General features: G+C 53.0%; 2 protein-coding genes across 2 annotated transcripts in view; both read right to left on the reverse strand.

Annotated features, from left to right (window-relative positions):
- The window catches only part of LOC102028877 (desert hedgehog protein), a gene marked incomplete at its 3' end in the record, with an annotated part of 3,493 nt that extends 1,242 nt beyond the window's left edge, over window positions 1-2,251 (reverse strand). The window contains 1 exon segment of the mRNA XM_013505717.1: window positions 1,675-2,251. Within this exon segment, the coding sequence (XP_013361171.1) occupies window positions 1,675-1,977 (303 nt within the window).
- A 2,346-nt stretch (window positions 2,252-4,597) lies between these two features.
- Window positions 4,598-13,100, reverse strand: part of Lmbr1l (limb development membrane protein 1-like) — a gene marked incomplete at its 5' end in the record, with an annotated part of 12,117 nt that continues 3,614 nt past the window's right edge. Inside the window, 12 exon segments of the mRNA XM_013505718.1 lie at window positions 4,598-5,189; window positions 5,368-5,529; window positions 8,002-8,068; window positions 8,169-8,259; window positions 8,512-8,585; window positions 8,714-8,791; window positions 9,923-9,999; window positions 10,091-10,174; window positions 10,265-10,337; window positions 10,681-10,745; window positions 10,882-10,950; window positions 12,442-12,565. Of these exon segments, the coding sequence (XP_013361172.1) occupies window positions 5,122-5,189; window positions 5,368-5,529; window positions 8,002-8,068; window positions 8,169-8,259; window positions 8,512-8,585; window positions 8,714-8,791; window positions 9,923-9,999; window positions 10,091-10,174; window positions 10,265-10,337; window positions 10,681-10,745; window positions 10,882-10,950; window positions 12,442-12,565 (1,032 nt within the window).

A 13,100-nucleotide genomic window follows, 5' to 3' on the forward strand; every position in this document is an offset into this window, starting at 1 on the left:
CGCGGAGCCGGGGCCCCTGCGGGGTGGGAGCGGAGAGCAGGGACGGCGCCGCGGCTGGAAGCCGGTGTGTGGGAGCGAGGCCGGTTATCGCGGCGCCCCCGGCTGGGACCGGAGACCTTGGCGCGCACCACAGCGCGGACGCCGGGCAGGAGCAGGGGGCGGCCTCCTCGTCCCGCCTCTCACCTCGGACCTGGTTTTCCCGACTGCCGGGGGACACATTCCCCCCTGCCCTTCTTCCCTGGTCGCCCCCACCTGGGGGGGGGCAGGAAAAGTGGCGGCTCCTTCCAACTCCTTGTCGTTTCGTCCCCTTGGGAGGCCGTGATCTGCGGGGGCAGCAGCCCAGGGCAGAGCCGACTCAATGGAGGCCTTTTGCAGCCAGGGTGTGGGAGATAAGCAAGACTGAGGGGACTCCCAGGCCTGTCAGAGCCTCCCCCGGGCCCGTCCCTTGTTCTGCCCCCTCTGCAGCAGGTGGCAGCCTGAGGAAAGGGCCGCAGTGTCCCACGACCAAGGAGGGAGAAGGGAATGCCCCTTCTGGGTCCCGGGGTAGGAGGGAGGCGTCAACGCAGAAGCCAGAGGAATTCTGTCTCCCCTGGACAGGTTTTCCTAACAAAGTAACCTGGAAAACTGTGGCAATTAATCAGAGGAAATCCGTCTCCCTCCCTCTCCCCCCACCTCCTCTCTCCGCACACAATTAGGTGGTGTAATGGAAAGTGCACAGGGTTTAGAATCGGGAGTTCTGAATTCAGTCCCTGCAGTGCCACCAATTTGTTGTGAGGCTTTGATTAAACTGCTTTTCCTCCTGGCGCCCAGCTGTGAGGGTGAAAGGAGAGATGGGCCAGGGTGGAGGAATGTGACTTCCAAGCTCCCTTTCGGCTCTGACACTCCGGGTCCCTGGCCAGAGGTGCTGCTTCCCTCCGAGGCGCGGGCCACCTCGCCCCAGGCGGGTTTGGTTCCAGTCTGCAGCAAATGCTAGCAATGGTTAGTTGGGTTTGATTCTTTAATTCAAAGGAAAGCCCCTGAGCTAAACTGAGCTTGGAGCCCTTTCGACTTTCAGCTGGGCTCCCCTGTTCTCACGGAGGGTGCCCCCGATGTCGCTTTTACCCTCGAATAGCCCTGTCCTGGTTTCAGGACACCTGTCACACGCCCAAGACCATCCCTCGCAGCCCTCAGGTGGATGGCTTGGTGACCCGACCACCAAGCCGCCTCTTTCCCAGGCCCCTCAGTCTCTTCGCTTTGGCCCCTAGAGCGTTTCCACGAGCCACAAGGGTCAGGAGCCAGGCTCAGGGTAGAGCCTTCTGTCTGCTGCCCAGCCAGCCCCTGGCCCCCAGCTCACCCCAGCCCTTCCTGCCTGGCGCAGTGGCTGACCCCCGGTCCACGCCTCAGCCATTTCCCGTCTCGCCTGCCTCCCTCCTCCACCCTCCTGTCCCCGCCCTCGCGGCCTCTCCCAGCCTCACTCTCACTCGTCAGTCCCTCCCCCACGTCCCATCCCGGCTCTCCCGCTGGGACACCTCCTAAACCACTGTCCAGCCCGCAGGGTAGTTTTCGGAGGAGAGTGCTGGGAAGGGTCTTTAAGAATAAAGTCTCTGTAGATGACGCCTGGCTCACCCTCCCGGGCTGCTAGAGAAAACGGGAGTTGGCAGTGCCCTGGCACAGGTGGGAAGAGACCCTGCTTACCTCCGTCATTAGGCGGTCAGCACCACTGTTCTCCTCGTCCTTGAAGATGATGTCGGGGTTGTAGTTGGGTATGAGGTCCCGGAAGCGCTCGGAGCCCCGTGCCACCCTCCCCTCGGCTGGCCCACTGGCACCCAGGGTCCGCTCGGGCACGCTAGGCACAAATTGCTTGTAGAGCAGCGGCACAGGCTGCTTGCGCCCATAGCGGCGCCGACCAACAGGCCCCCGGCCGGGCCCGCAGCTCTGGGCAGGCAGTGTCAGGAGTGCCAAGCAGCACAGGGGCAACAGACTGGCCGGCAGCGCCATGGGTGCAGCGCGCCTGGGCTACAGGGAGCGTTCCCGTCCTCACTGGCCCTCCTGTCAGTTGGGCATCTCCGCAGGCTCCAGAGAGCGCAGCAGGCAGAGCTGCCCCGAGTGCCCTAGAGCTCCCCGGGCTCTGTGCACCTGGCTACCGCCAGCTCTGCCCACATGTCCCGCGAGGCCTGGAGCCTGCTACTGATGGGCTACCATAGCAGTGAAGGGGGGTCGTGGGTGACTGCCAGCCCAGCCCGTCTCGGCTGCCGGTCTCGGTGCTGCCAGAGTGCCCAGGCTCCGCCTTAAGTGCCCCTGGCCACGCCCCCCGCCCTTCTCCCAGGACCGTCCCTCCCCCTCGCACCCGGGCGGGGGATCCAGCCAGTCACCACTGTTCCATTTCTCCAGCTGAAGTGTGTTCTATCCTGGAAACCAGGCAGGCACCTGCCTAGGAAATCCTTGTAGCTTTACAGTCCTTGGCTGCCCGGATAAGCATCCTTCTACCTCCAAGCCTAAATTTGGAACCAAGTCATCCTCCTCTGACACTTGAATTGGGTTTTCGCTCTTCCAAAGCCTACCCTGGCAGGCCATGCCCTCTGCTGTCATCCAGGAAGTATGGGTTCCAATTTCTGTCCAAGGCCAGCCAAATCCTTTGGGCGCACAATCAGAGCATCTTTCTCATGAACCTCCCCAAACCTATCGCGGCTGGCAGTAAGCAGGACGGGAAGGCGTGGGTCCCAGATTTGCCTTGTAACTTTAGTCTTCCACTGGGAACTTCCCCAGAACGAGGAACAGAACTTCGTAGTGAGCCTGGCTTAGTATCCTCAACTTTGGCTCCCTCTCAATCCTTGCCAGACATCCAACCCCACTTCTCTCTGAACAAATAACTGGTCACTCGGAAGCTGCTGAAACACAGTGGGCACTGCAAGTCCCAGTCTGTAAGAGGCCAATTGTTGCTCCCCTGCACCTTCCACCAAGGCACCTCTGGGTAGGCTCCTAGGAACTCTGCAGGCCTGCAGAGAAGTGCACAAGAGGCCTATCCACACCAGTGTAAACCAACCATTCCCAACCAGGCCCCATCTCAAAGGGATTCACCCACCAATTTCAATCGTTCGTTCACGAATTACTTCCTTCCAGAAGCATTCCCCCGTGTCTCAGCACTGCCCACCCGCGTCCCCTTGTGAAGTAGCAATTAACTGCACGGTTGGTCAGACACTGTTACTTTGGCACCCTTCTAGACAGAGCAGTTCTTAGCACAGCTTGTTTATCACAGATCTCAAGGCTAAGGGCCTGGCCTACAGTATGGTGCTTAGCAAGTATCTGTGGAACTTGCACCCTCCCCTCACCCCTCCACTGTTAGCACTCACAGCAACTTTGTGTGCGTTAGAAAAGAGCAATCCTCTCTCAAGAGATGCGGCTCAGCGGTGAGCACCTGCCTAGCATGTGAGGGTCTGTGTTCAGTCCCCAGCGCTGAAGTCAGGGGGAGACAAGAAAATGGTCATAGTAATTATACATATGATGACTATAAGGTACATGGTGGTCCTAGAAATTAGGCAATGCAGTGTGTATAACACTAGGCAGAAGAAACTGTCTTTATCCTCAACAGTGAGGGAACTTTACTTCATGAAACTGATAGACTGCGAAGAAATTAGGCTGGGGGGCAGGGTCTTGCTATGTAGGCCAGGCTGGCCTCAAACTCGTGGCAATCATCCTACCTCAGCCTACCAAGAGCTGGGATTACAGGCATGAGCCACCACACCTGGCTCACGGTCTATGTAGCCCAGGCTGGCCTTGAACTCACTGCGATCTTCTTGCCTCAGCCTCCCGAGTGTTGGGATTACAGGTATTTGCCACCATACCCATCTTGAAGTTAGGCTTTTTTCTGAGTTATGATAAATCCTCACCAGGCAGTACTACCCACCCCCTTTAAAATTTGCAGTAGGGGGATGAACTCGGGCTCAGCAATGAGCTACATCCACAGCCCTTTTATTTTTTATTTTGATGCAGGGTCTAAGTTACCCAGGCTGGGCTTGAATTTGTGATCCTCCTGCTTATAATTCCTAGAGTGCTGGGGTTAGTGTGTGCCACCACTGGCTCAACCAGCCACTTTTATTTTGTAGTCAACTGCCAAGGCAGGGAGACTGAGACTCAAGACTGAAGATGTGTACAGAGGGGAGGGTACCTTATTCCTATGCTCATAACTTTCTATCCCCAATTCTTTTTTAATTCCCAACTTCTTTGGCTTCCCCCCTCCTCCCCCGAGACAGGGTCTCACTATGTAGTTTAGGCTGGCCTTGAACTCACTATGTATCAAACCCAAGGCCATCCTCCTGCTTCAGCCTCCCAAGTGTGGGGATCACAGGCATGGAACAGCATACCCCACTACATCTCCAATTATTAACAAGGCCCTGAGAGTAAGGACAAGTCAGGAATAACCAACTTTAACAAGACTAGAGGGGCACCTCCCACTGCCCAGTTGTATGGCCTAACACCAGCTCTGTGTCCCCACGGCACACCAACAGTGTAACAAGGAGAAGGGAAGGCTGACAGCAGGTCCTGTTTGTCTCACTTGGTAGACTCAGGACACGGGGGAACAAGGTTCTTCAAACAGACACAGAAAGGCTTAAGAACAACAGAAAGCAAACCCTGGGATCGACTTTATTGCTGATGGTGCAGCCTCTTTCTCCCTAAGCTCCCAGCTCCTCCAGTGGTCCAAAGCCTCTCCGGGACAGCACAGTGCTTAGGCTCTGCTGGGCAGAAGCAAGGGAGACACCCTGCCTCCTAAGCCTGCTCTGGCTCAGTCCCTCCCACCCTCGCCCTACCCTATTGCACATCACATCATGTAAACATGGCTATGGGCATGGCCCGGAACAGCAGTGAGGCAGACTGATGTGTAAATGGATTTGGGACCAAGAGCCAGACCCAGCCACCCAGCCCTACCTCATGCTGAGGCCACAGTTAGTCTGGAAAATAAAGAGTCCTGGTCCCAAACTCTGGCTCAGATTATGCAACAGTGAAGATGGCTCAGCTCCCCTCTGCCACCCATCCTCTCAGATTCCAGGTCCTGAGGTTCTGAGGTCCAACCACCCTTGGGGTCCCCTCTGGGCCTAGGCAGCAGGTGGCAACATCCAGTTTTCTCCTTCCTCCCCCAGACAGAGGTCACTGGTGCTGACTCTTCTTAGATGACCGAGGGAAACCAGTGACAGGCAGTGGCAGCCTGTCCAGCCCTGGAGAAGGAGAGATGGGCAGTCAGAAGTGGGACACAGGTCCAGTTCCCCGGGAACAAGCCAGGCAGAGCACAGAACTGGATGGTCCCTGGTGAAATATGTTAGACACTAAGCTCAGCGTCTTTCCTGGGAGCATGACAGGTCCAGGTGCCCTGCTTTACACCACCCCACTTCTCACCAAAGGCCTGGATCAGCTCTGCCCGCACAGCTGCAGTGAAGGTCTTCACCAGACAGAGCGTGGTGAGGCCAGCAAAGGCTGCATTGTAGAGGAACACGATGTAGAAACTGCCTAGCCAGTTGAAGCGTCCAAAGTCACCCAGCAGGTCAAAGCGAGTGAGTCCTAAAGTACAACAGCCACGATGAGATCCCAACCCTCTCCTGTTAGGAGCCCAATTTTCTGCTGCCTCCTGGTGGACGTAGCTCAGCAATGCAACCGGTAGGCTGGCATCCCTGTTTGTGTCTTGCCACTAAGCTCCATTCTTTCCCCCTTTTTTTCGGTGACAGGGTCTTGCTGTGTAGTTTAGGCTGGCTTTGAACTCATGGTGTTCCTCCTGCCTCTGCCTCCCGTGTGCCGGGATTAAAGCCTGTACCACCACACCCAGCTCCAAGCTGTATTCTAAGGCCACTTTCTCAGCTATTGAACTCACTCCAATTTCCCTTCCATTGTCTGGCTGCTTCTCCTCCAATAGGTTCCTGTCTGGCTCCAGGTAGCCACAGGAACTACCAAGCCTGCTACTTGTTCCTAGGCTAGCTGGTCACCAAGTATTCTTTAAAACACAAAGCAGGCCGGGGATATAACTCAGCAGCACAGCACCTGTCTAGCAAACACAAGGTCCTGAATTCAATTCCTGGTACCAAAAAAAACCAAACCAAAACAAAAAACCCAGAAACAAAAACAAAAACAAAACCCCACAAAGCAGTACAGGAGCTAAGTGCTCATTCTGCGATGGGACTGCTCTGGTTCATATCCACCTGGCTAGCTGTGTGGTCTGGGGAAAATTCCTCATCTCTCTGTGGCTCCTCAACTATAAAATCAAGAATGGGACTGAAAGAATTAAATTAGGCAGCACACATAAAGCCCTATAGATGTGAGGCACTGCTCTAATACTTACTAAGCTTTTAATAACACTAATATTATGAATCAAAGATCTGATCCCGCTCCAAACAATGCTACCTGCATCCAACCTAGCTGAACTGATGGACCCACAAACTTACTTTCCTGCTAAATTCCCAAGTACAAGTGACACTGGCAAAAAATACAGGGTGAATGTCCTTCATACTGGGAGTATTGGGGATGCAACCCAGGAACTTCACACTAAGCTACATCCTCAGCCCTTTGTTTACCTTGGTTCTAGGGACTGAACTCCATGCCCAGTCCTTTCTATTTTGAGACAGGAACTTGCTAAATTGCCTGCTTGGCCTCTAACTTGCCTCAGTCTCCCAAGTGCTGAGCACTTGTTTTACTTCGATATGGGGTCTCCCTACGTCACCCAGCTGGGTTTTCACTTGGTAAGCTCAAGTGATCCTCCTACCCCAGCCTCCCTAAAAGCTGTAACACCCAGCTTGGGGCAGTTTGGATTCAGATTTTTGGATTAGTGATGCCCAATCAGTTCAGTCAATGCAAATATCCCAAAATTCAAAAAATCCAGAATTTGAAACATTTCTGATCCCCAGCATTTCAGGTAAGGGAAACTCAACCAGAGTAAATTTAAGAACTTGCCGGGAGTGGTGGTACATGCCTGTAATCCCAGCACTCAGGAGGCTGAGGCAGGAGAATCGTTGCGAGTTTGAGACCAGCCTGGGCTACAAAGTGAGCTCAAGACCGGCCTGAACTGCATAGGGACAGCCTGTCTCAAAAAAGACCAAAAAACAAAACAAACAAACAAAAAAAAACTGAACAGAGGTGATTGGAATACAAAATTATACAACACAGAGGATATGGGTGTGGGGGGGTTGTTACTTCCATAGTTTCCACACTACGCTGGGCTGCACCAATCACACTTTTTGAACTTTTTAACCAAGTAATTCTAGACCACAGCTCTAAAGTCAGCAGAAAGACTGAGGGTATTACATGATGTTCCCGTGCATGGAGAAATCACTGGCCTGGGGCTCAGGAAACAAATGTTCTAGCCTGATGTGGCCTTGCCTTCAACTAGTTGTAAAGCTCAGGGTCAGCTGAGCACACTGGTGCACCTGTAATCCCACTGCTCTCTGGTAAATTTAGTAAGACCCCGTCTCAAAATAGAAATTAAAAACAAGGGCTAGTGACATAGGTCTGTGTGAAGGCCAAGCGTTTAATCCCCAGTTCCATGAAGCTAACTAACTCACACACTCACTCACTCTAGGTCCATCAGTTAGCTTTTTCTGTTCCTTATCTTTCTTTGTTTTTTCCCACGGTACCAGGAATCGAACTCCCAACCTCACACTTGCCAGGCAGGCGCTGTGCCGCTGAGCTAAATCCCCAGCCCCTGTTCTTATCTTTCAAATGAGACTGGGGGCTGCTGGGGATTGAAGCCCAGGGCTTCATGCATGCAAGTAAGGACGTTTATTAGATGATCCACCCAGAAAAAAGGCCTAAAGGGAAAGTAGAAGTGAGGAGGCAGTGAGATGTAGCAAGTGCATGAACTCAGAAGTAACAGTACTCTGAAGCCTGGCACAGGCACTTCAGAGCCTTAGTTTCCTCATCTGTATAATAGGGTAGTATCTCTTAAATCTGTTGTGGGAATTAGAGAAGGTGTACACACACACACACACTCTTTCTCTTGCATAGTGCCTGCTGAGCAGTAACCCCTTACCTCCTTTTGCTACTTACCCAGAGTTCGAGAGAAGACAGGAAGTGCTGAGCTTAGGACCAGGAGACAGACACAGTTCCCAATTATCTGGGTGGGCACAGGGAAAGAAGAGGAGCGGGTAGCAGAACTGCCCATACCCAGTACCTACCCATGCCACCAGGAGTTCCCTCACCTCCCTCCCAGCTACCTGAGTCATGGCTGTATCGTGCCATCTGGGCAGTAGTCTCCTAAAGAGTGGAGAGCTGTAGAAGCCCACGACCGAGGACACCATCAGGTAACTGAAACTGGGTTAGGGAAGAATTCGCCAGCTCCCAAGGACAAATGAATGCCTCATCTCAAAGGGACTGGACCTCTCTCCCAGTCCTTTCAGAGTCGGTCTTTCCCTTCTTTCTGAACCCAAGGTTGAAGGCTTGAACTCTGCCCCATACCTGTCCACAGACCCCAGAAAAAGAGCCCCCGAGGAGCGCTGTCCAGAGCCCCAGGAGACAGGGTTGGCAAGCAGAGGCAAGGAAGGGTTTCCAGAAGGATACAAGATGAGTACAACCTGGATGACGGCCCCAAAGGAGCCCAGCTTGGAGAAGGAGACCTGGCCCAAGGAGGGATCCTGAAGGGAGAGGAGTATCCCTGAGGAACTGCACTCCTTACCATCAGAACCACCCAACACCCAGCCTTTCGCGCTCCTCGTCTTTGGCCCCTCTCCCCAGAAGACCCGAGTGGGAGGGCAGCCCATACCTGCATGCCCCGTGGCATGGCAGCGTCATCGATGAGCAGCTCCAGGATGTGGATGGCAACGATAAGCACAGACAGGCCCTGTGTGAGGCGAGGTCAGATTCCACCCCCGCCCAGCCCTGGACGGTACCCAGGGTGCACTGTTAAGAACGGACACTCTCAGGGCTGGGGATTTAGCTCAGCTGCAAAAGTGCCTGCCTGGCAAGCGCAAGGTCGTGAGTTTGGTTCCCGGTACCGGAGAAAAACCAAAAAAAAAAAGAACGGACACTCTCGCCCAACATTTCCCACTTCCAAATTCAGCTCTGGGCCGGGGATACAGCTCAGTGGCACACGCGCTTGCCTCGCAAGCGCAAGGTCCTGAGTTCGATCACTGGTACCAAAACTAAAAAAAAATCTAGCTCTGCCTTGGTGTGAGGAGTTGTCTCAATTCTGTTATCAATACGGCACTTTGGAGGGTTTTGTTTTGTTTTGTTTTTAGATAGGGAGAGTGGGGGCTGGGGATTTAGCTCAGCAGCACAGTGCCTGCCCAGCAAGCATGAGGTCGTGAGTTCGATCCCCAGTACCGGGGAAAAAAACAAAAATGAAAACAAAAAATAGGGTGACACTATGTAGCCCAAGCTGGCTTCAAACTCATGATCTTCTTGCCTCAGCCTCCTGACTGCTGGGATCACAGGCGTGTACTAGCACATCTGGCTCCAAGGATATTATGAGACACGATGCTTTGAAGGATTGCAAAAAGGCTGCACAGAAAAAGGTATCTGTGGGGCTGGGGATGTAACTCAATGGTACAGCATCTGCCTAGCATGCACGAGTGCAAAACCAAATTTGATCTCCAGTACCACACAGAGAAAGAGAGAGGGAGGGGCGGGATATTGTCTAGAAAACCAGGGAACTCTTCTGACTGTAAGACCTGCTCTAAGTCTAGTAAGCCTAATCTGTACCAAATGGGAGATGGATTGGATTTCAACCCTTATTCTCATTTCAGGGAAAATCTGCATAACCATTCAATGGCTCTCTATGACTATACAAGTTAATTCTGTGTCTTCATTCACTAAATGGAGACTGTGATGTGCTTAGCACAGAGCAGGAAAAAAGTAGGCACTCAGTGAGAAGTAACTACTATTACTGATAGCCAGCTCCCTGCACCTCGCTGTCCTTCCTGAGGAGGCTCACGGGCCCACTGCCCACCTCCACCCCCACGCATATACTCACAGTCAGCACCAGCAAGCACAGCATGGCCAGGGGGTAGCCCAGGTTCCGCTGCCAGGCTGAAGCTTTCCGCCGCTTCTCTGCAGACAGGAAGCTGTGAGCAAGAACCTGGAACAAGGGCTTCTCTCCTTGGGGAAACCCAGCTATCCCAAAGTCTACCAAGCCACATACCCAGTAGGACTCTCTGTGTCTGCAGGGCCAGGACTTGTCTGTGCAGCAGTTCCATGTCTAAAGGCAGCCAGCAGGAGGTGGGATCTGAGCACAGAGAAGAGAGTGCTACATCCTGGTCCTACAGCCCCTGCCCAGGCCACTCTGCCGCCCCAGCTGGGGAGAACTGCAACTCACTACAGATCCTTCGGGTCAGAGCGGCCTCCTCAAAAGCTGAGCAAGACAGCTGTTCTTCCAGGTCTTCTAGCAGCTGGGGACAGGGGAAAGGTGGGACTGTCAGAGGATCCTTGATCCTAAAGGTCCCATACAACCCTGGTCATTCAAGGGTCCTACAGTCCCAGTCCTTCCTCTAACCCTCATTCCCCACCCTGCCGTTGACCAGCCATCAGCTTTGTCCAGTCCTTCTCTGCTGCCTTACATTCCGTTTGCATGTAGTGATCAGCTACAACTGACAGCGGTAAAGGCTATAGAGGCCAACAAAGGCTGTGGCCCTTTGCAAGCTGTGCAATACACAAGCACATGGATACCTCAGTGTTCGGCTCCAGCTGTGTGGGAATCTCACCCTGTGTGACAAAAGGGCAAGGACTACCTACCCGGGGCTTGACCAGCAGCTTCCCGGTGACCGAGAACATGCGGGCAAGGCCTAGAGGAGTGCACACTGCAGGAACAAAAGCCAGTGACCAGTCACCTGTTAGATCCTTCTCCCCACCTTGCCTCCACCCCTCCATCCCTTCTTCTACCCTAGTGCTCTGGCCCACAGCCCTACCATTCCCTCCCACACCCTGCATACTCACCCAGGAGCAGCAAAACGCCAAGGAAGGAGATGCAGGAGTATAGATAGGGGAGGTAGTACTCCCACAAGTCTAAGGGGATAAAGAAAAAAGTATGACAGTTCACCTCCCTCCTCCTGCTTACTGGCAGTTGACAGGCCCGAGTCTAGACAAGGACATGGTATGAAAGCCCACAGGAGCTGGCCATGGTGGTGCACACCTGTAACCCCAGCACTTGGGAGGCTGAGGATTGTTTCAAGTACGAGACCAGCCTGGGCTACAAAGCCAGCGCAAAGCCAGCCTAAACTGCGTACCAAGACCCTATCTCAAAAAGACAAAACGAACAAAACCTTTAGGAGTTAGGTAAGTAATGTTAATGGGGAGTGTCAGCAGAAGAGTGGCAGGGACGCTGACGAATGGAAGATCTCATACCCTCTCCAATGATGGATGCAACTGCTACTTGGTCCCAGTCACAGGGACTACTGTCAGGTCCTCTACCTTGTTAATGAGTGAGATACCTTTTTTTTGACGGTCCTGGAGAGCAGTACTACATGCACCACTCACGTTCCACTGAGCTTTGTCACCAGCATCCCCGCTACACACCCTTTTTTGTGGCAGTACTGGGGATTAGACCCAGAGCTTTGGCTTTTGCACTGAGCTACATCTCCAGGCTGGCTGCTGGCCTCAGCCTCCCGGGTAACAGGATTATAGGTACGTGCCACCATGCTCAGCTCCCAACCCTTTTTAAATTTTGAGACAATATTTCATTAAATTGCCCAGATTGGCCTTGAATTTATGATACTCCTGCCTCAACCTCCCAAGTAGCTGGGATTATGGGCATGTGCCACTCCACCTAGCTCCAATGGAACATTTCTGTAGGAAGGCCAAAAACTCAACAATCTGAAACTACAGTCTAAAGAAGGGGGAGCCACTCTTCTCCACTTTTGTTTTTGTTTTTCTTCCGGTACCAGGAATAGAACTCACAACCTTGCACTTGCCAGGCAGGTGCTGTGCTGCTGAGCTAAATCCCCAGCCCCTCTTCTCTACCTAAAAAAAAATGTTTTTATTGATTTTTTTTTTTTTTTGAGACAGGGTCTTGGTATGCAGTTCAGGGTGGCCTTGAACTCACAGAGACCCTCCTGCCTCAATTTCCTGAATGCTGGGATTGCAAGTGTGCACCACCATGCCCAGCTGAAGCCCCTCAGTTTGAAACTTTAGTCTAAGGAAGGAATAACCACTCTTCGCCACTTTTTGTGGGTTGGGGTACCAGGAATCAAACTCACAACCTCAAGCTTGCCAGGCAGGTACTGTGCCGCTGAGCTATATCCCCAGCCTTCTACTTTTTTTAAACGTACTTTTTATTTATTTTTTTTGAGATAGAGTCTTGCCATGTAGCCCAGGATGACCTTAAACTCGAAGCAATCTTCCTGCCTCAGCCTCACAAATGCTGTGATTACAGATATGCATCACAACTGGTGACTCTTTCCTACTTTAAAAGGATACAGTTGTTCCCGAAGGAATGGGGACACTGGCCAACTGAAGACCCACTCAGCGGGGAGAGAGGAAGGAAGCTGGGCCTCTCACCATAGAGAGATTCCCTGCTGGCCTTGTTGTCCACAATGGCTGATGCCACCCACACCATTCCTAGCACCAGCAGAGTGAGAAGCATCAACATCACCACGGTCTCATAGACCCGGCCCAGGACACCCTAGAGGAGGGGAAATGGAGCAGGGGGTCAGCATCAGAGCAGTGTGGAGAAGGAGACATCAGAGAGGGCAGCTGTGCTGGCACCAGACACATCTGGATTAGACAGAGCGGGTGTTTCCCTCTTATTCTGCTCAGTGCCTCTGCCCACCCACTCCTCAAGGCAGGGTCACCCCATATCCCACATCCTCCATCAGTGAGACCACTTCCCAGATCCATTCTTTATCTCTGCACCACACAAGCTTGCTGTCCTCCAGTTTCTGGTTCAATTTGCCTGATGGAAGGACAGCAGCAGGGGTTAGAAAATCAGGTCAGAGGGGCTGGGGATTTAGCTCAGCGGCACAGCGCCTGCCTGGCAAGCGTAAGGTCATGAGTTTGATTCCCAGTACCGGAAAAAAACAAACAAACAAACAAAAAAAAAAAAAAAAAAAAAGGGGATTCGGGCCAGGAATTTTTCCAAGGCTTTCTCCCACCTTGGGAATTCGGGCCAGGAATTTTTCCAAGGCTTTCTCCCACCTTGGGAATTCGGACCAGGAATT

Source organism: Chinchilla lanigera, unplaced genomic scaffold (genome assembly GCF_000276665.1).
Source record: "Chinchilla lanigera isolate Chin_1 unplaced genomic scaffold, ChiLan1.0 scaffold00099, whole genome shotgun sequence".
Classification (NCBI taxonomy): Eukaryota; Metazoa; Chordata; class Mammalia; order Rodentia; family Chinchillidae; genus Chinchilla; species Chinchilla lanigera.